At 51.0% G+C, this 19206-nt stretch overlaps 1 protein-coding gene across 4 annotated transcripts in view; it reads right to left on the bottom strand.

Moving 5' to 3' along the window:
- Positions 1-14034: 14034 nt before the first annotated feature.
- Positions 14035-19206, bottom strand: part of UBOX5 (U-box domain containing 5) — a 32865-nt gene continuing 27693 nt past the window's right edge. For 3 of the 4 annotated variants that reach the window (XM_082671499.1, XM_082671498.1, XM_082671500.1), the window contains exons 4-5: positions 17405-17566; positions 14035-14762 (exon numbers count right to left, since the gene is read on the bottom strand). In XM_082671499.1, coding sequence (XP_082527625.1) covers positions 14554-14762; positions 17405-17566 — 371 coding nt within the window. In that variant the 3' untranslated portion in view covers positions 14035-14553. The remainder of the gene's footprint in view (positions 14763-17404; positions 17567-19206) is intronic. The other variant, XM_082671501.1, reaches the window with a different exon arrangement.

Genomic DNA, 19206 nt, shown 5'->3' with positions numbered 1-19206 from the left:
AGGCTGGGGGTCAACAGGCCCTGTCCCCCAACACAGACCCCAGAGGAGGGGGCAGGGGTGACCCAAGGGGCTGCTGTGTAAGGAGCAGGTCAGGCCCCAGCCCAGGAGTGATGAGCAGGGGACAGTCGGTATGCAGGGCCCCATCAGGAGCATTAGTCCTGTGAGAGGACAAGTGACCAAGAACGGCACACACTCGAGGTGGTGCAGAGGCCTTTGTACCGGCTGCACTAGGACAGAAAGTACTGCCTGCAGCCCCGTGTAATGGAGGCAAGAGACCAACATGGGGTCAGGGGGTCATTCCCACTTGGTGGGTGAGGCAGGTTCCCGGGGGGAGCTGGGGATGCTCCCACCCCCCCCCCCACTCACACCCACACCAGGGTCCAAAGACTCAGGGACTGGGGACCTTGGGGATAGCTTCTTGGCATGTCCCCATCACTCTCCTTCCAGGCAGGAGCATGGGGTGAGGGGAGCATCTATGGGGGAATGAGGAAATCCGGACCCAGTAAGGCTCAAAGGTTGGGGGGTAAACTGACAGCCAGTTTGCCCCAATTCCTACCCTGACCAGGACACTAGTATGTGGGGACCAGAGCAGGTACCAGCTCAGGCCTGGGGCCTCAGGGGGCTTTGAGGCTCAGGGAGGGCCAGAGCCACAGCCAGATGGGCCCAGCCTGAGAAGCAGCTTTTGGTTTATGACCCCAGGCTGGTAGGTTTAAGGGATGGAAGTCTCCCTCCCTCGGCCGCCTGAGTGGCCCTCTGGTCCTTGAATCCAAGCTAGCCACACTGAACCTCTCAGGCGCTGCACAGCCCCCAGCTCACCCAACCCCCAGACTCTCAGCCTCCTCTCCAGAGTGCTGCCAGGAAGCTCCAGCTGCTTCCTGTCAACCAAGTGCAGTGCAGGGTCCCAGGTCCCAGGTCCCAGAGGTGGGGGGCTGTGAGGATGCTGGAGCCCAGCAGCCTGTTGAAATCTGGCCTCTGTTCCTCAAAACATCATGACTCGGGTAGATCACTTGACCTCTCTGTGCCTCATTTCTCTCCAGTGTGAAGTGGGGAAGATATTTGCACCCACATCACCAGGTTGTCATGAGAACTGAGATAATGTAATGCAGGAGAGATTTGAAAAAGTGCCTGCACCATTGTAAAGTTAATTAATAGTATTGTAGTATCATTAATGCCATTATTCTTAATAAGACCTAAGAGAGTTCTTCCAGAGAGAGTAGCTTCCTGAGTTAATGCAGGATAAACTTTTTCATTCTGTTCATGGCCTAGAAATAAACTTGGTCTGGACATTGCCCTCCTGAGACTCTGCATTGTGGGGCAGACTGAGAGGGGCGGCCAGAGGCCTGGCTTAGGCCAGCTGTGCCTTGGCCCAGCACCTTGCCCTCTCTGTACTTTTGGTCTGAGTTACCAACTGAAAACTGAAGGAGCTACAGGAAATGAAGGGCTCAAGCTCTGGTACAAGCTGTGTCCTGACTAGCCGTGTCTACCTGAATCACCATTCTAAGACTTGCCTCCCATACCAGGGCCCTTTGAAGATCCCAAATCCCACCTCCACACAGATACCAGAGGGCCTGCTTCTCCCAATACCACCTTCTTGGAGCCCACACTGGCTGGAAAAAGTCCCGTTACTGTGCTGACTGGCTGCATTTCCACTATAACACCTCACAGGTCACATGGACCCTGAGGACACCCCCACCCCTTCTTCACTTCCCTTATATGTTCTCTTTCCAAAACTACTTTTTCACACCTTTACCACCCTTACATCTTCTACAACTTAGCTCATGATCTTGATTCAGTGTCACTTAGAAAGAGAGGATTAACTCTTTTACCAGTCCTTCCCCACCACCCCTCACAGTACCCTCCCACACCATTTTCTTGATATAATAATGTCATAATGGTTAGGTCACTATTACGAATTAGACTGCAAGCTAAACCTCCAAGCTAAACCATATGGTATATTATGATGAGCTTTCCATCACTGAACAACTTTTTGTGTTCCCTGGAGTTAGTGATCACCTTTGTTTTTCATTGTTGTCCAACTGCCATTTTTATCCAGAAGTCAACATTTACTCTTCAACTCACTCCACTCAGGCGTCTGCCCAAACCAGTCCACTGAAACTCCTGTTATCAAGGTCATAAACTACCTCTGTATTACCAAATTTGGTGGTCATGTCCATGTCCTCATTTTACATTATCCCTTAGTAGCATTCAACATGGTTGAGCAGTTGTCTTGTTTTTTTTTTTTTGCCATGTCTTGTGGCTTGCAGGATCTTAGTTCCTCAACCAGGGATTGAACCTGGGTCCCAGCAGTGAAATTGCCGAGTTCTAACCACTGGATAGCTAGAGAATTCTGCACTTGTCCTTTTTAAATATATACTTTTAAAATCCACCACACTGGGGCTCCCCTGGTGGCGCAGTGGTTGGGAGTCCGCCTGCCGATGCAGGGGACGCGGATTCGTGCCCCGGTCCAGGAGGATCCCACATGCTGCGTAGCGGCTGGGCACGTGAGCCGTGGCTGCTGGGCCTGTGCGTCCGGAGACTCTGCTCCGCAGTGGGAGAGGCCACAACAGTGAGAGGCCCGTATACTGCAAAAAATAAATAAATAAATTGCCAAAAAAAAAAATCCACCACACTGGATGTTCTTTCTCAGTCTCCTTTTCTGGCTCTACCTCTTTGACCTTGACTTCTAAATGTTGGAGTATCCCAGGACTCAGTCCTGTGTCCCTTCTCTTCTCTTCTTAGGTGACTGCTTCTAACCCCATAATTTTATATACTTTCTACAAACTAATGATTCTCAAATTCATACCTCCATCCTGGGCCTCTCCCCCAAGTGTCCAGTGACAACTCCCCTTGGATATTCAATAGGCCTTTCCAACTTAGCATGGTCAACTCCTGATTCTTAGCTGCTCCCCTGTTCTCTCCCAGGGTTCTCCAGCCCTGCAATCATACCACCATCCAGCCAGCTGGTCCTCCCAGAACCTGGGACTCACCCTGATCCATTGCTTCGCCTCACCCTTTGTTAGTCCTGCCTCTAAAATCTATATCAAACTATCTGCTTCTTTCCATTCCTGCTTTGGAATTTCAGAGCCTGCTGTCTCCTTGTCCTAAAAGGCTTGCCTGCCCTCACCTATCCCTGGGGTTCACCTTGTTGCTTTAAAGTGTCATCTCCCAAGAGGAGCCTTCCCTGAGCACCCACGTGGAGCATACCTCACACTTAGCTCAGTTATTTTTTAAGTTGGGTCTATGTTGATGGGTTTAATAGCACCTACTACAACTTGCAGTTCATTTGTTTGTTTATTATTATTATTATTTTGTATGTATGACTGTACCCCTCTAGAATGAAAGCCTCAGGGCAGAAAGGACTCCATCCTTTGTGTTCCGTACTGTAACCCCACTCCTGGTACAGTGCTTGCCACACAGTGAGTTTTCAATAAATTATGGAAAGGAGGAAGGGAGGGAGGGGAGCCCTGGGTACCAGCCTCAGCTCTCCAGGGAGTTACTGTGTGACCTTGAGCGAGTCACACCTGTTCCCAAGGTTGCTTGATGTACTGACCCCATGTCCTATCTCACTGAGGTCTTAAGGGAATCAGATCTGAAGGTGCTATAAGGGGTTAGAATTTTCAGAAATCTTTACATAACAAAGAGTTGCAAGCCTCCAGATTAAACTCCAAGTCTCAGAATGTTCTTTAAATACTTCCTTACCCTTAGACCCTCTTTTCTGAGAACAGGTAACAACTGCCCCCCACTCCTGTTTCTTATTCCTTTTTTCTCAGGGTCAACCCAGTGCTTGTACTATAATGACATCTCTGCTACCCTCCGAAGGGGGTGGCCTCATTCTCAAACAGGTCTGCTAGCGTCTCATCTCATCTGCTTCCTATTAGTCTGACTCAAGGACCTTCAGCAGTGTGGTCACACAAATGCTCTGTGAACTATGCAGAGGAACGAAAGTGAGCAAACGTTGTGAGAGCCCAAGAACTGCTGACTGAATGAATTGAAGAGGGCGCGTTGAGCAGGGGCAACAAACATAAGAAAAATGCTGGGCCTTAGCATGAAACTGCCTTGGGTCTGCACCAGCAGTAAGGAAAAAATAAAAAAGCTTTCCCTTCTTCATCAGACAGGAGGGAGCTGAATGTGAATATGAGATCTCTAAAGAGGGTTACATTAAGCTTAAAAGAAATCAGAAATGAGAGGTCATCATAAAAAGTCTTACCTGCAAAAATAACCTAAGTAAAAAGCAACATAACCTAGGAAAAAATATTTTTGACAGGATTTTTTCTGTATTAAAAGCCTGTACAGCAGCCAGGTGGGTGGATTCACATCTGGGGACTGTGGGCTCCCGCTCCAAGGCCTACACCAGGGTAGTTGTCTTTGTGGCTTGCAGGATCTTAGTTCCTCAACCAGGGATCGCCCATGAGAGGGGGCGATCGAGGTGGCCCCCTTTGGTCGGCTGGGAAGAGCCAGCGGAGGGCCACATGCGCTTCTCTCACGCTTCAGCCAGAGGACTGGCCAGAAATGCCGCGGGCCGAGGGGAGCAGAAGCGCAGTCAGGAAGCTTCGTGGGCCTCGGGGACCCGACGGGGTCGAGCACAAAGCGGGCGGCGCTGCCGGGGCGCACGGCCCACCGGCTGGGGCTCCCAGGAGGAATCTCGCTGCGCCATCTGACACCCTGGCCCAGCCCGGCCCGGCCCCAGCCCCGCGCTCCCGGCGGAGAAAAGCGCGCAGGGTGGCCACGCGGGGCGTGGGCAGCGGGGCAACGGCACAGGGCAGGTCCCCCTCTCCGGAACACCTTCGGTGCCTGTAGTTTGGAGAGTGAAGGCTGAGTGGGGAGCTCCGGGAAGAGGGGGCAGGGAGGGCGCAGCTGGCAGGATAAAGAACTTGTGCTGCAAAGGTGTGAAGGAAGAGGATCTAAGCATGGGGGCGGGGGGCGGGGGGCGGGACATAACACAGGAAGAACAGGCCTGTTGAACCCCGGACAACAACAGAGACTTCCATAGCCCTGGGTACCTGGCAGTACTGTTCTCAGCCTTTTACAAAGCTTTCCTCCTTGAATCCGCATAAAACCCTAGGAAGGAGGAAGTCATTTTTATCTCCATTTGTAGACAGGAAACTGGGGGACCGAGAAGTTGCCTCAGGAGGCCCAGGTAATAAACAGCAGACCTGGGATTGAAACACAGTCCCCAGAGTCTGTGTTCTTTACCACTCCATTGCCTGGAAACCCACTAACAGTGACTAAACCACCAGGACATTTATAACTTATTTAGAATTCGGGGTTGGAGGTTGATGGTCCTATGCTTGGCCTGGGGTCCAGGGAAGTCACCTGGGAATTCCTTACTGCCTCTGGCACCTTCTTCATGTCTGGGTGTCCCTCCTCATGGCAAGGGAGGCAGTCACAAAATGGGTGCCCTCCTCCGAGCCTCTCCTTTCTCAGGGAGGAGAAACTTATCTGTCCATCTTCTACACTAAACAGGGAAAATGCCTAAACAGGGGTGATGGGGAACAGCTAACAGTTACTGCAAGCTGACAGTGTGTTCCCAGCACTACACTATAAGCTGTGTAACAATGTCAGAAGATACGTTTATCACCATTTTATTGCTGTGGAAACTGAGGCTTAAAAGGGTTAAGCAATTTCCTGAAGTGCCACAGCCAGCAAGGAGCAGGGGCAGGACCCCAAAACCAGAGCACCCTGAGGGAGAGGGGCCCCCACCCCTGCACCTTTCAAGGCTTTGATGGGCTATCCCAGGTTGTGATTTGCTGTTTTTTTGGAAGACAGAACTCCAGGAGCTCCTACAAATCATGTCCTAAATGTGTTAATCTGATGCCACCCTAACTTGCTTCAAAATAACATGAGAGGGGTAAATTGGGTGAGGGTAAGTAAAGAAGAAATAAGACTAGCCATGAATTGAGAGTTGTTGAAACTGGGTGATGGGTACATGAAAGTTGATTATACTAATCTGTATTTTTGTATGTGTGTGGAATTTTCCATAATAAATTTTTTTTTTTTAAGTATCAGCTCCACCTTTTTTAGGACCTGGGGTAAAATATGACTAAATATATAAAAGTTGTAAGTCAAGCTAACAAAATGTAAAAGGAAACGTGTTCTGTCCTCCTACCTTGAAAAATATATGTTCATGATGACCTGAAGTCCATGTTCGGATTTGGAGGTCTGCAGCAGAACTTGGCAGCCTCGGGGGCTGGTCTCTCCCTATAGCTTTGTTCTGTCCCACATCCCAGGGACAGGCACACTGGTGGACATTCCGGGTTCTGCCTGTGCACCTCACAAATTGCCTCCCCTTCCCGCCACGTAGGCACATTTGCACAGCTGAGGGGCAGTCCACCTGGGCCATAGACCCATGGAAGAGGACTCTTCCAGCCATAGATACAGTCATGGGAAAGTTAGGCAGCAAGTTCCAGGCCACAACCCTCAGTGCACAGATTCTGTGTGGGCATGTCCCCTGGTCTCACCCTGAGGAGAGCCAGAGAAGGCCCTCTAAGGGCTTTTCTTGTCTGATCTTAGACATTAATGGTCCTTGAGTCTGCCAGAGCCCTGTCCTCAGTAGGCACATGGCTCCAACGACTCAGCTGCTTCCTCCTCGCCTGTCATAGGACACCAGGGTCCAAACCAGAGTGTGAAGACCCATTTCACTGCCTTCTGCCCCTTCCTGAAGAATCCTACCTGCCCCTCATGTTCTTGAGAGTCATATGTCCATTCCTTAAAGCTCCCTCAGTCTGTAGCCAATGGAGAAAGGGTAGTACCTTAAAAGAAAATCAGGATGCTATTATGAAGAGTCAGCGGATGCCTCCCCACAAAATCCACTGAGATCAGTACCAGAGTCCCATCTTTCTTGCCCCCATCCCTGACCTTAGCAGACTTGACTCTCCTTGCAGGTTGATGTAGTACTGTACCTAGACATCCCTTAATCATGTGTTTCCCCGTCTCCCTGCCCCACTAGACAGTGTTTCTTTCATCTTTGTGTCCCCAGGACCCTGCATCGGGCCCCTCACTGGCTCTTTAGTAAATGGCCAAGTCAGTGTGCTGGCCAGCCTGGAAGCATTAGGATCCTCTGTCTGTGCTGGCTGCCCACGGTCAGGTACAAAATATTAGCATAGGAATATTTTTAGATTTTCCCCTCCCCTCTCTGCTAAGAGGATTCTGGTTTTGAGCTCCCAGGTTCTCCCCCTCCTTCCCCAGCCCCCTCTGCAGCATTTGTCTAGGATTTTGTGGTTGTTCCAGTTACTACTGCTGTGTAACAAACCACCCACAATGCAGTGCTCTAGACAACGACCATTCTTTATGCTCATGGATTCTGAAGGTCGGGAGCCCCAACAGGGCACAGCAAGGACACCTTTTCTCTGCCCCACAATGTGTGGCGTCCCTGCTGGAAAGAGTGAATGGCTTGGGGCTGGAATCATCTGGAGACTTCTTCATGCACATGCCTGGGCACCTGGGCTGAGATGACTCAGAGGCTGGGCCCAGCTGGGACTGCCAACTGGAGTGCCTGCCTGCCTGTGGCCTCTCTGTGTGGCTTCTCACAGCCTGGTGGCCTTGGGATAGTTGGACTTCTTGCTTGGTGGCTCAAGGCTTCAAGAGTGAGTGTTCCAGCAAACTAAGCAGACTGGCAGCCTCAGAAATCTCATAGGGTCACTGCTGCCACACTCCATTGGTCGAAGCAGCCACAAGCCTGTCCAGGGTCAAGAGAAGGAACAAAGTGCCCCTTTGGGTGGGAGGAGTGCTGAATAATTGGCAACCAATCATTTGAAATCATCCCAGTGGCATGAAGGCAGGAGGAAAGGATGAAGACTGAGGTTTGGAATAGATGTTTCCAGGGAGCACTGGAAAAATAGGTATGGGAGCAGGGGCACAAAAGGACTGCAGGAGGTAGATGGGAGGATAAAGGGGGAATTTGAAGAAGAGTTGCTGACAGACATCACGTATCATGTGAAACTGCGTTTTGGCAGCTGAATCTGTATTTTTGCTCCAGATCACTCCATGACTGAGACATGTGGGCCACAGCTTTGCAGGCCTTAGACCAAGCTTGAACAGGTCCACCCAGGCCGCTCAAGCCTGCCCACAGGTTTCTTGAGTTGAGGAAACTTTCAGGGGCTGAGGCACTTACCATCATTTCCGCCATCTCATTACAGAAGGTCAATCTGCCAAGGCCGCCTGGTGCATAAACGCATGCCTCGGCATCTCATTTACCCCCGGTGTTCATGCTCCCCTCCCCTCCTCATTCCCAGGGGCCAGATCCCCTCAAGCCTGATCTCATTCTTGGGGTGGGGGGGAGAGGAAGGCAGGTGAGAGGGGCTCTCTCTGGGGGATCCTGGTTTCTGAGATGGGCTAATTACAGGCTTCCTAATTAATGAGCCATGAGGTTGCATTTCATCAGCTGAGTCACAGGTGATGTCTGGGCCCTGGGCCCAAGGGAAGAGTATGAGGAATCATGGGAGGCGGAGGCCAGGCTGTGTCTCTGCCTCCCTGACCCTCATTCTCTAGATGCTCTCTTTTCAAACCCAGTTCTTCTTACCACCTTAGAGGGTGTCAGCAGCCCCCCTTCCTCCCTACACCTACCTCTGCTTCCTGATATTTTCCTGGGACTGTCCCCCAGTCTGTCCATCCCTTATGCCTGCCCACCCCCCCCAGGACCACATAGAGCTCATTAGCTATTGTTTCCCCATCACCCAGTTTCTCTTTCTCTTTCTCCCTCAGCCACATACATCACACAACTGGAGCTGCTGTCTGTACCATGGCAACCACATCTCGGGATCCTAGCACCCACTGCCGTTGGCCACAGCCTGCCAGAGACCATTCCTGAGCCACTCTTCCACCTGTCTCCTTGCTCCTTCCCACACTCACCTCTTTCAGTAACTGTACATGACAGGTACTTTTCCATTTTCATTTCAACCAGAAGATGTATCCATTTACAGGAAGTTAATGCTGCTGAGTCTTTATTGGCAGTGGTGGGGGAAGGGGAATTCTTTTATTTTTTGTGCCTAGAGGTATAATATTTTTGAATTTTCAAAAGCTGTGCTGTAGCTTGGTCATGAGTTGTTATTCCATAGAATTGTTTGTGCCTTTAGATCTGGGTCTCATGATGGACTTGGGCCCAGGTGGAAAGGTTCTAGTAGGTCGTGGAGTTGGGTGGTTTCCCACCAGATCAGTGCTGGCAGTACCCTGTTCCCTGCACTAGGCTCCCGTTCAAAGGAGGGATCCTTAGCGGCTCTGTGGTGACAACATCCAGGCCACCCCTGTAGAGGGGACCTGCGCCTGATCTTTGCCAGCCTCTACTACCTTCAGAGAGTCTCAGGGGTTAAGTTGGTGGCCTTGGAGTCAGTCAGATGAGATCTTCATGGAACTGGGCCTCAGCTTACTCCTTCTACTGAGAGTTGTGAGGATTAAATGAGATAATATGTATGAAGTGCTTAGCACAATTCCCAGGATGGCATGCTCAATATATAGAAACTTTCTAAAAGACTTATTTATTTATTTTTATTTGTTTTTTTCGGCTGCATCGGGTCTTAGTTGTGGTGCTCGGGCTTCTATAGTTCTGGCGTGTGGGCTTAGTTGCCCCTTGGCATGTGGGATCTTAGTTCCCCGACCAGGGATTGAACCGGCATCCCCTGCATTGCAAGAAAGATTCTTAACCACTGGACCACCTGAAAGACTTCTGAATGCAAAGGTTTTTTTTGTTGTTGTTGTTTTTCATACCTGGATGGGCTTCAAATTCTCTATAATCTCCTTGATATATTTCATGCAAAATCATGTGTGTGCAAACCACTTGTTCCTGGGCCCATCTTCTGGACACAGCTGGCCACTCCACAGGGGGTGATGTGGCTCTAAGCCCCCCAGACCAGCCCTGGCTGCTCAGACTGCCTGTTGGTAGGGTTGGAATCGTTCTCTTCATTTTTTGCCGAAGAATCTTTGGGCTAGAATCCTATAGGTGGGATGGCTGGGTCAGAGGGATCATGCATATGTAACTTTGCTAGATATTCACCTCCACAGAGGGTGTACTCCTTGCATTCCCACAGCCTCATCAGCAGATTGTGGCCAAATTTTGAGATTTGTGCCCATCTGCTAAACAAGAAATGGTATTTCAGGCGTATTTTTATTTCATCGTATTTATGAGCAAGGTTGAGCATCTTTTGACATGCTTAAAAGGCCATTTGCATTTCTTTGTGTGTCTTTATTTTTAGAAGCTATATATTGGAATATTAACCATTGTAATACAACTTACATATTGTATTTTCCTAGTTTGTAATTTGTGTTTTTACTTTGCTAATGGTGGCTTTCTTTTTCTATGTAAGAGGGTTTTTTTGTTTTAATTTTTTATGTAGTCAACTTTATCAATCTTTCCCCTAACTATATGTGGATTCTGAAATCAGGAAAGGTTTTCTCACTTCCAGCTTTACAAGAATTTCCTCATTTTCCATTTTCTTCTAGTTCTTAGATGGTTTCCTTCTTCCAGTGACTCCAGCACCACTTGCTGAGAGGTCCCTGCCCCCCCGCCGCCCCAATTTCCTTATGCAGTTGGGTCTGTTACTGGATTTTAAAATTTTTTTCATTGCTCTGTCTGTGTATTCATGGGTTAGTTTTCCCCACCCCCAAATCAAACTGTTCATTTTCAGATTTTTTCTAGTTATTCTGGCTTGTTCTTCAAAAAGATCTTTATAATAAGAATAGTGTGTAATGACAGCAAATGTCCATTAAATAATGTTAAGGGAAATAGCAGGCAACAGAACCACACAGTATATACACGTGCCTCTTTTTCCTTATAAAAAATTATTGGAAGGGAAAAGAGCCAGGAGAGCCATGTTTGAGTGGTCATCTCTCAGTAGTATGGCTATGGGTAGCATTACCTTGTTACTGATGCAAACCTTGGTGGAAAAAACCTGCCAACTGCCACATGGCTGCCTCTTCCTCCCTCCTCCTCACCTCCTCCCTGTGCCACTCGGGAGATCTTGTCACCCTCTGGGCCAAGGCATCTCTTTGTAGGGGAGGGAGTGCATTACAGCAGGGAGGAGGCTGTGGACACGGCCTCTGCCGGGTGGGGGTGGGGGCCGGCAAGGTGCTGGCGCATCTGATTACTCTACCCCACTGTCCTGCTCTCCGTTACAAGCTCCACCCCCGTGTAGGGGTGTTTCCCTACTTCCCGGGAGACAGGTTCCTAAGCGGTAAAGGGAACACCAAGGGCCCATAGAACTTTCTTTGATGGTGGAATGTTCTGTATCTGTGCTGTCCAACAGGGTAGCCACTAGCACATGTGACTATTCAGTACTTCAAATGTGGCTGGTGTGACTGAGGAACTGAGTTTGTTTTTTGTTTTTTTGCGGTACGCGGGCCTCTCACTGCCGTGGCCTCTCCCGCTGCGGAGCACAGGCTCCGGACGCACAGGCTCAGCGGCCATGGCTCACAGGCCCAGCCGCTCCGCGGCACGTGGGATCCTCCTGAACCGGGGCACGAACCCGTGTCCCCTGCATCGGCAGGCGGACTCTCAACCACTGCGCCACCAGTGAAGCCCCTGAGTTATTTTTATTTACTTTAAAAAGCCACTCTACTGGCCAATTCCCCATCCAGCCACGCCCCTTCCAACCTAGAACTGGAAGGAAAGATCCTGCCTGTGTAAGTGGACTGAGAGGCCAAGCAGGCCGGTGTGGCTGGAGAGGGGAGAGGGCAGCTCCGCGGGAGGGCCCAGCACACCAGCAGCCCCGTCCCTGCCCCAGTGGCCAGCACACAGGCAGCCAGCCCAGCATCACAATACTGCAGACCGCAGGTGAGCAGCAGCCTGGCAGCCCGGCAGCCTGGCGGGGGGGCGGGGGGGGGGTCCCTCCAGGGGCAGGTCTCTTTGTCTGCAGACCTCCTTACAGCAACCCAGGCAGCAGAGGACCATTTCTTGGGGAATGGAAAAGCACCCAGCAACTGAGCGGCCTCAGGCTGGAGACCCATGGGAGGAAGCAGGGCTGACGAGGGGATGGGGGAGCCTTTCAGCTCCAGGACCCAGACGCAGCCGCCTGGAGATGGAGTACTCCGGGCACAGAGCAGCTGCTCCTCTTGGTGATTTGGTTTCCCTACTTCTTCTACCTTCAGGACTACTTCTGAGTGGCCCTCCTTTCTGCCTGCCCCTGGGGCTGGAGGGCGAAGGCAGAGGGAGCATGAGTGAGGGTGGAGTAGCCAAGGCCTGGGGCCTTGGCCCCACAAGGGGACAGCCAGGTTATGGGGCAAGGCCTCACTCTGCACCTTGGGGATGAAGATTTGGAGACCAGCCACTGGGGCCCAGCTTCCTGCTCTCAAAGGGCCCAGGGCTGCGTGCCCCCAAATGGACTTTGGGTTAAATGCTACAGGAAAGGGGACATGTACCCCCAAAGACCCTGTGGTCAAGCAAGGGGGCAGTGGGGTCACAAGGCTTTGAAGTCCTGAGTCTTCTCAGAGTCAATAGAGTCCAGCTCCTTGAGTTAATTCGTTAGCTGCTTTGCGCCTGCCCTGGGCTCTGGTGAGAAATCCTTTGAGTCTAGTTGGCAGCAAGAGAAAAGTTATTCTCATTTTCTAGGGGAGAGAAACGGAGCCCAGCAGTGCTTTGTGTGTTCTGGCAAGGGTGGTGAAAAGACCACTTCATTTTAGGGGACCCTTTAAGATAAAAATGGTACATCTCCAAGGATGTGGCTATGGCTCCACCTGTCCATCACAGGGGCTCCCATGCCTGGTTTCCTCCCAGAGCTACCTGGGGAGCAGCAGCCTGTTCAAAATGCAGATCACCAGGCCCCCCGCAGGAGGGGAGGAACCTCTGCCCTCATCTGGGCACTCTGTGCTTTATGCTGACCCCACGCTGGCGACTTCCTCAGGCTCCCAGGTTGGGAGAGACGAGACAAACCCCAGAGGGAAGGCCTCCCAGCAGTGAACTTGCTCTTGGGGAACTAGGCTGTTATCTTGAGGCCATGACAGGCTGAGGGTAGGAACTGCCCTCCCCTCTGTAGCACTGCTTTTGCTGCAATGGTGGGGCTTTTCCTAGAACACAAGCACACAAGGAAGATAAGGCAATAATCCGGACTGACGCAGACATTTAAAGCCAAAGGACACACGGGAGTCTCACCAGCCAAGAGGAAAGCCCACCAATGCAGACCTTGGAGGCTCATGTGAGGGGTCAAGGGAAGTGTCACCAGGAGGCAGAGGGGAGGGTGGGATTGCCTCCACAGCCACCTTTGTGGCCATACACACCTTCTAGGAACTCTTAAAAACACATTCTCTAACCCCAACCCCAGATCTCTAAATTCTTAGATCTGGAGTCCAAGAATGGAATTTTTAATAAGCTCCCTCCTTCCCCCATTAGTGTAAGAACTATAGTTCTCTCTGCCCTGTGAGCAAAGCGTGGAGGCCAGAGAGAACGCTGTCCTCCTCCCCTGGAGGGTCCCGGAGGCAGCAGGCCTGTGGGAGTAGTGGAGAGCAGATGGCTCAGTATCCTGAGTGGCTTGAGGGACCCCCACAGCCTGTCCACCAGTGGCTGTGATGAAATCTCAAGAATAAAATAAGAAGCATCACTGCGCTCCTCCTTCCCAAACATGCTCAGAGGAAACAGGGAATAGCAGAGTGTATTTTTTCACGGATATTCTTCCATGACTAGGATCTACTCCATATAGTAAACAGTTGTAGGAATACATATTTTCCCTCTGGGACTCCAAAATTTTGAATGGGAAAAAAAAGTGCAATCTATCCACAAGTATCTTTGCTGAAATAGGCCCCATGCAGAAAAGGTACCTTCTCCCCTCAGAAGGCAGTGCAGCTCTGCCAACACGCAGCTAAGCAAGCTGTCACCAGCCTAGGGGGCTGCTCAACCCTCCCAACTGGCGTGCACACCCACCTGCAAACCCTCATGCATCAGATGCACCTGCAAATGCAACTTCTTGTCCCTTCAGGCCATTGACCCAAATTACAATCTGACAGGGTTGCAGTGACTGCTCACGGCTGCCCTGTGACAGTCCCACTTTGTGTGGGTGCAGGTAGGGTAGAGGAGTATGATGACACAGACAAGAGGAAGCCCACAGCGGACGTCAACCATTGCTTTATTAAGGCTCGGAGTGGTTTGCCAGTCAGAGGAGCTGAGTCATTTACTCCACAGATCCTTGCCATGCTCCACTTTTGGGTGACACTGAAGGTGGAGGCTCTCTCTGAGATCCCGAGCCACATTCACATCCACCTTGTAGGCTGAGGGGTGTGTGCAGACGACCTGGGGGGCCTCAGAGGGTGGGGCTGGCTCTAGCAGGCCCTGGGCTCTGGCAGGGGGGTGCTGGCAGGGAGGCACAGGAGGGCAGGGACATCTCCCCCATCCCTCCCAGCTCAAACTATGGCTTTGTTATCCTATTGCCACTTGAGCAGGCGTGGAGAGCCCCTTCCCTGACCCCTCACACCGCAGGCCCATGTGCTATGCTGTGGGAGGAGACAAAGGGAAAGCCCGCGAGAAAGCAGAGGCCCCCCTGTGCCTGGGACCTGGCCAGACCCCAGGAGCTTTGACCCCCCACTCGCTCCTCCTCAGCTCCTCCCAGCGATGGGTCTTCTCAGGTTGAGGCCAGTCACTCAGAAGTGAACCCGCAGAACGTCCTGGCTGGCAAATGGCCGCTGGCAGGCTATGCATGTCATGGGCAGGGAGCGTTGCTTCTCACCCAGGCAGGGCCGGCACAGGAGATGGCCACAGGGAAGCTGGTACACGGGCTCCTTTTTGAAGTAGGGAGAGAACACTCTTTTGCAGGATGTGCATTCGGGGCCCAGGATGCTCCCAGGCTGCTCTGGTGAATCAGGGAAGACAATAGGCCAGGGTTAGGAAAAGCTGCCCCCAGTCCAGGCTCCATCCTGGAGGCGGGCATGTGCCTGGAGTAGGACAAGAAGCTTCCCTACCCTGCATCCCTTCAGCAGCCTGGCTTCCTCCCTCCCTAGGCCGCCTCTGACTGATCTGGGAGGAGAGGATGCCAGAGAGCCTGAGAATCTGGGGAGCCTCCTCTCCATAATCAAATCTCGGTGCTCCAATGAATGCTCAAGAAAAGCTGGCTTCTGAGGGCTGCTAGGCAGCACTGGGCCCTTCCTGCTGCTCTCCCAGCAAGATGGACTTTCCCCTGGATAGGCTGCCAAGGTCAGAGCAAGGCACAAGCTCACCCTGACAACCTTGATAAACTGCAAGAAAGGTGAGATGTGACAAGAAGAAAAAGCAAAAAATGGTCTGAGGTACCCAGGTTGGGCAGGTCAAGGGGGACGGAGGTCACCAGAGGGGCAGGGTTGAGGTCTGTCTGTAGCAGACCTGCCTGCTGAGCCTGGCACCTGAGTCTCTTTAGCCTGTAGCCCAGCAGTTCCCCTCCTGACCCATCAATCCCTTTCTTGTGCTGCAGGCTCTCTCCTTCATGCTTCCCACAGAGTCTCCTGAATGAGGGCCACAGCGGGCAGGTCTTGCCACCCCTCCTCCCCAAGCTATACCTGCTGCCCTTCTCTCGTGGCCCTGGCCTAGGGAGGCTGCTCTTTCTCCCCCAGTCCACACCCATCTGGAGAGGGCAAGGATGACCTTTTGGGTGAAGAGCCATAAGAATGAAAGGGAGCCAGCCATGCATGAGTGAAAGGGACAGCAAGTACAAAGAGTGGCTGGTCCATTAAAGAAACAGAAAAAACAAAGGTGTGATGTGTGAGAGAGTGGCAGAGGAGGGTGGAGCAGGCTGGAACATGCAGGACCTCACAGGCAGCAATTTATATTTTATTCCAAGTTCAGTGGGATACCCTGGAAGGATTCTAAGAAGTGGAGTATCATGATCTGGCTTACATAAAAAGATCCCTCTCTGGGCTTCCCTGGTGGCGCAGTGGTTGAGAGTCTGCCTGCCGCTGCAGGGGACACGGGTTCGTGCCCCGGTCCGGGAGGATCCCACATGCCGCAGAGCGGCTGGGCCCGTGAGCCATGGCCGCTAAGCCCGCGCGTCCGGAGCCTGTGCTCCGCAACGGGAGAGGTCACAACAGTGAGAGGCCCGCGTACCGCAAAAAAAAAAAAAAAAGATCCCTCTGGCTCCTATGAGGAGGATGGGCAAGGCAAGGGTGACTGTGGAAGAGCAGCAGAGGCTGCTACAGGAATCTGGGGGAGCAGTGCAGGAGCTGGGGCCAGGGTAGCAGCAAGAGTAATGGAGCAGAGAGGACATCCCTGAGATCTATTTTGGAGCAGTGTAAACAAAACTTGATGATGAATAGAATGTCAGGAATGTTGACGGAAACCAAGGATGACCTCCATGTTATAGGCTTGACCACAGGGTAGAAGATGCTTGCTCTTTACCAGGGACTGGATGATGGGGGGCTATGGGGAAAAACCTTTGGAGGCGCCTGCAGTTCTGAGTTAGAAATTCACTTAAGATATCCATGAGTCTCCCACACAGAGGCACCAAGAAGCTGTAAGGGAGGTCAGGGTCTGAGTTCCAAGGAGAGGAAGGAGCTACAGGTGAATATGGGCAGTCACAGGCCAAGTGGGCTCTCACTTGAGTGACACAGAGTATAGAGAAGAGGGTCTAAGACAAGAGTCTGGAAGAGAAGGAAGAATCAGCAAAGGAAATTGAAGAGAGACTCTTGAAAATGGGGAGAAAAAGAGCATAACATCCGGAAGGCCAAGACAGGTGTTTCAGAAAGGAGAGGCTGGTTAGCCACAATAGACGCTGCTGAGAGGGTAAGTGTCCATCGAATTTGGGGTCATGGAAATTGCTGGTCACCTGGACAAGACAGGTTCTGGGAGTGATTAGGATGGAAACATAATCAGAGAGACAGGGAGGAGGGGACAAGGGCAGAAAAGGTAAGATGGCCTGGGATCCAGGCAATAAGAGAACAGACTAACTTTGGACAGGCAGGAGGAAGCAAGTGTATACCTTATCATTAGCCCCACCAGATTTCATCTTGTAAAAAATGCTCCAGATTCTCTCACTTTGTATCCTAACTGATTCTATCATCCATTGTGGTCCCAGGTTCATTTTAGGCAAAACTTAGCTCAGTAAGCTATCACTGTTCTAAGATACTGGTGAAAATGTTAATAGGAAGGGATGAAGATGACATACTCAACTTGAAACCACCCTCCACATTTACATAAAGTACCCCAGATGTCAGATGAGAGACAGACTACATAAGAAAAATAAGCAAAAAGGGAGAAACAAACAAAAGTCCTCAGGACAGAGTAATTAACATTAGATCTTACCAAAAAACACCAATCCCCAACGCCACAGAATTACTAAGAATTGACTAAAGAATGACTTTCTTGTGAAGAGTTAAACTTCATAGGCAGCCCTTGAACTCACCCTGGAAAAGTAAAGGCCTAGGTGTTGGAGCTAAGGAGCTTGGGCATAGAGGTTCACAGAGCCCCAGAGGCATGGCCCGGCATCCTGTTCAAGGGCTCTGAGGAGACAGACAGGGCCCCTCTTACCCGAGCTGGAGCCTGGCCTCCAGGAAGTATTGCTCCCTCTTGTGCTGAGGTGCTGGAGCTGTCCCCTGGTCAGCCGAGCTGTGAAGGAGGGCATGGAGCCAAGGGTTGACGTCAAGGCAATTTCCAAGCTTTGCGACAGCTTTTGCTCATGGGATACTGGACCTGTTGAGAGACGCACAGACCACAATATCCAGAGGTTTGGCAAAAGCGAAGACCAAAACACAAAGTCCTCTGAGAACCACAAATGGTACTTCTAACTTCAAACAGACACAAACATAAAGAAGGTCCTCCCTAATGTCTACTAATAGACTGTGATGACAGGATACCAGGAGTTAAAGCCCTGGGGCCCCTGGCAGTTCTTACCCATCCCACACTGCTTTCAGGATTCCTGGGCTCTGCGCTAGCTTTTCTCCTCCTGTACAAATTGCTGGGCAGGCCTGGGCCACCTCCTGGCTCACCTGTAGAACTGTACCCTACTTTCTGAAGGCCTCCCTGCCCGCCAAGGAAATGACTGGGGCAAGTAAACACCCAGTTTTGTACCCCTGCTCCCTGCCCCCATTCCCTCCCCAACAGCCTTAGTCTGCTCTTTCCCCATCTCCTCCCTGCTAGGGCCCCCTCAACTCTGCAGGGCCACTGGCCTGCACTCCCTTGGTGTTCATGTCCTCTTGCTTCCTAGGTAAAGCAAAGCAGTTATTATCGAGTGGAATAATGAAGACCTCACTCTGCCCACTCCACTATCTATAGGGCCTTCTCTGGATATGGGCTGAGGGTGAAGGTAACAGGAGATGGGGACCGCTGCTGAAGAAAGGACGTAGAGATCTGCCTGATAGCAGGGCTTCCCCAAAGTAGCACCATAAAAGTACCCCAAAGCGGGGAGTGGAATGTTTGGTCTACAGTATGTAGGACATAGGATATCACCTTGAGGCCTTGAAGGAGCACTGGTCAGCGTGGTCCTGTGTCACCAACAAATCTGTCAAGGCCAACACCACTGGAGACCTCCACAAACATCAAGGTCTAAGTACCTTTCTCCTCATCTTGCCCCACTGCACCTCAGATGCTTCCAGGAGTTTCTGGGGGTCTTGTTAACTAAAATTTGCACTCAAAGCCAGAGAAGATACATACGTAACCTTTAAGTGTGCTGTTTGCATAAGCCTTTTAGACTAAGAGAGGAACTTTAAAGAATGATACAGGTGGATGGACCTAGAGTCTGTCATACAGAGTGAAGTAAGTCAGAAAGAGAAAAACAAATTCCGTATGCTAACGCATATATATGGAATCTAAAAAAAACGGTACTCATGAACCTAGTAGCAGGACAGGAATAAAGATGCAGACGTAGAGAACAGACTTGAGGACACGGGAGGGAAGAGGAAGCTGGGACGAAGTGAGAGAGTAGGACTGACATATATATACTACCAAATGTAAAATGAATGGCTAGTGGGAAGCTGCAGCATAGCACAGGGAGATCAACTCACTGCTCTTTGATGACCTAGAGGGGTGGGATAGGGAGGGTGGGAGGGAGGCTCAAGAGGGAGGGGATATGGGGATATACGTATACACATAGCTGATTCACTTTGTTATACAGCAGAAACTAACAACATTGTAAAGCAATTATACTCCAATAAAGATGTTAAAAAAAAGAATGACAGAATCTAAACAGACTAGTTTTCATAAGCAAAAAGAAAAAGTTGTCAAAGAGCTATCTCCAAAAGCACCAAGCACTGACAATCACAGGAGAATTCTACCAAACATGTAAAGAGTAAATGAGGGACTTCCCTGGTGGTGCAGTTGTTAAGACTCCACGC

The sequence above is a fragment of the Grampus griseus genome (genome assembly GCF_964374135.1).
Source record: "Grampus griseus genome assembly, chromosome: 14".
Taxonomy (NCBI): domain Eukaryota; kingdom Metazoa; phylum Chordata; class Mammalia; order Artiodactyla; family Delphinidae; genus Grampus; species Grampus griseus.
The sequence above is the reverse complement of the archived record's forward strand: the minus strand, read 5'-3'. Positions and strand labels throughout refer to the sequence as shown.